Here is a 2,470-nt window from a genome sequence, read left to right as displayed (position 1 = left end):
GATAGTGGCAGCTTGCCTCCACTTAGAAGCTTCAGAGGGCTATAAGCAGGCAAGGAAGTTGCTGGGGGAGTGATATGGTAACCTTGAACAAATAACCACCGCGTTTGTGGATAAGGTCTTTAAATGGAAAGATATAAGGGAAAACAACGCGGAAGAGTATGACGAGTACTCGGTGGCACTTAAAACCTGCAGAAATGCAATTTCGTGTGTCCCTTATGGTGTCGCCAAATTACAAAATCCAAAAACAATGAGGTTAATCCTTAGCAAATTCTCCTCTAGTGTGCGGGGTCGATGGTGTAGAGTTGCTGATAAGATTATCAGTGAGAAAAAGAGGACTGTGTTGTTTGATGACTTGGTTAGTTTTGTTGAAGGGGAGGCTAGGGTCTTGAAAAATCCTTTATTTGGGCACCACCAATTTGAGAAGGGCAGAAGGGAAGACACCCCTCGGTTAGGAGAAGGAACAACACCAAGCAAGGCTGAGTGTTTAACTAAGGCTAGGAAAGTTTATGTAACAAAACTGTCTCGCTTTCATATTGGTACTGTACAGGACCACATATGGTAGATGAATGCCACCAAATATCTAAAATGGGACCTGAGGATAAACTGGGAGCCATGAGGGAGTTGAGGCTCTGTTTTGGCTGTCTGAGAAGTGGTCATAGGTCTCAGTATTGCAAAAACTGGAAAAGTTGTAACATATGTAATGGAAATCATCCAACTCTGTTGCATCGACACCAGGAAGTAGAAATGGTAGAATCTGAGTGCTCAAATAGGGCCTTAATGGTTCAGGAGGAAGGTACACATAACAAAATTGCTATGTTCAGGGCAGTTAGAGTGGGTAGCATTGGTACATGGATGTCAGTTGTGCCAATAAGGATTAGGTCAAGGGAAGGAAGGGAGGTTTTGACGAAGGCTTTCCTGGACAATGGGAGTTCCACATGCTTTGTCTCGGAAGCTTTAATGCAGACTCTAGGCTGCACTGAGAGGCAGGACGTTAAGGTGAATGTTGAAACCATCAACGTTATAGGGGAAATTGCATGTAGCCTAGTCTCGGGATTGTCAGTATTGGACTATGAGGGCAAGACTTGCATTACTCTCCCTCCGGTGTTAAGTGCCTCTCGCATACCAATTGATGAGTGCGATGTGGTTAGGGTTGGATATCTGGAACGCTGGCCACACTTGCGAGAAATTTGCATCCCAGATGTAGATGCTGAGGTGAGTTTATCAATTGGGAACAATGTTCCTTACTTACTCAAGCCAAGGGAAGTTATCAACTCAACATGCTTCCATGAACCCCATGCCATACGAACATTATTGGGCTGGTTAGTATGTGGGGCAAAAGACAAAGGGTATCAAGAGCATGTCGATAGGATCCAAGTGACAAGCAAGCGTCTTGAGTTAGACCGCTTGCTGGTTGAAAGTTATAATCGCGAGTGTGACGATGTTGCATCAGCGGGACTACCTCAGGTTCTTTTGGTGGGAAAATAGTTTTGACGAGGAATCCAAAGAGTGGAGAATGGCAGTCCACCTGTTCAGGGCCTGTTCTTCTCCGAGCATTGCAAAACTCGTGCTAAAACAGACAGCAAGCGACTTTGGGAATGAATTCTCAGAGGGAGCACGGTATACAGTTGCTAACAATTTCTATGTAGATGACTGTTTGAGAGCCGAGGATCGCTAAGATGCACTGTTAGTCAATTTGTTAGAGGTTAAGGAGCTCTGCAAAAAGGGGGGATTTACATTGACGAAGTTCAGTAGCCCTTGTGTGGAGGTTATGTTGTCCATCCCGAGGGAGTGTTACAGTAGGGGCACCTCAGGGCTTATAGATGGATCAGAGTCACATAAGACAAAGGCTTTGGGAGTACAGTGGGACTTGGCCAATGATAAATTGGGTGTCTGTGCAGAGCTAGTTTCAGTTCCAAGGACTAAGTGTGACTTGTTGTCAGCTATAGCCTCGATCTACGACCCGCTCGGTATATTGGCGCCAGTTTTAATCGAGGGTACCTTTATCATGCAGGACCTCTGCTGATTAAAGATAGCCTGGGACATGGAATTGGACTCTGACACTACGGACTGCATCAAGGCGTGGGCAAAGAAGCTGAGCCACACCGGAATGATAAGTGTGCCAAAAAGCCTGAAGGTTATTCCATGGGAATCAGCCACCCTAGTACAGTTGCATTTGTTCTCAGATGCAAGCATCATGGTTTTAGGAGTAGTGGCATACTTGCGGGTCTCGGATCCTTGGGAAAATGTATCTTGCAGATTCATCATGGGAAGGGCAAGGGTCTCACCATTGAAGCATGTTTCAGTGCCCCGCCTAGAGCTTAGTGCAGCTGTACTGGCATGATAGATTTCAGGGTAGATGGGGTCTATTATTGGACCGACTCAAAAACCGTCTTGCAATATATTAGGAATGATCCAGCCAGATACCAGACATTTGTGGCAAATCGTGTTTCTATGATAAGGGAGAGCAGTG

At 45.5% G+C, this 2,470-nt stretch overlaps 1 protein-coding gene across 1 annotated transcript; it reads left to right on the top strand.

Moving 5' to 3' along the window:
* Positions 1 to 585: 585 nt before the first annotated feature.
* LOC137618596 (uncharacterized) lies at positions 586 to 1,485 on the top strand. Its single transcript, XM_068348713.1, has one exon. The coding sequence runs from the start codon at positions 586 to 588 to the stop codon at positions 1,483 to 1,485; it is 900 nt and encodes a 299-aa protein (XP_068204814.1).
* Positions 1,486 to 2,470: the final 985 nt, after the last annotated feature.

Source organism: Palaemon carinicauda, chromosome 2 (assembly GCF_036898095.1).
Source record: "Palaemon carinicauda isolate YSFRI2023 chromosome 2, ASM3689809v2, whole genome shotgun sequence".
Classification (NCBI taxonomy): Eukaryota; Metazoa; Arthropoda; class Malacostraca; order Decapoda; family Palaemonidae; genus Palaemon; species Palaemon carinicauda.
Note: the sequence above shows the minus strand (reverse complement) of the source record. Positions and strands in the feature narration are given on the sequence as shown.

Coding starts and splice junctions, on each gene's coding strand:
- LOC137618596 (XM_068348713.1), top strand. CDS start 586: ATGGGACCTGAGGATAAACTGGGAGCCATGAGGGAGTTGAGGCTCTGT.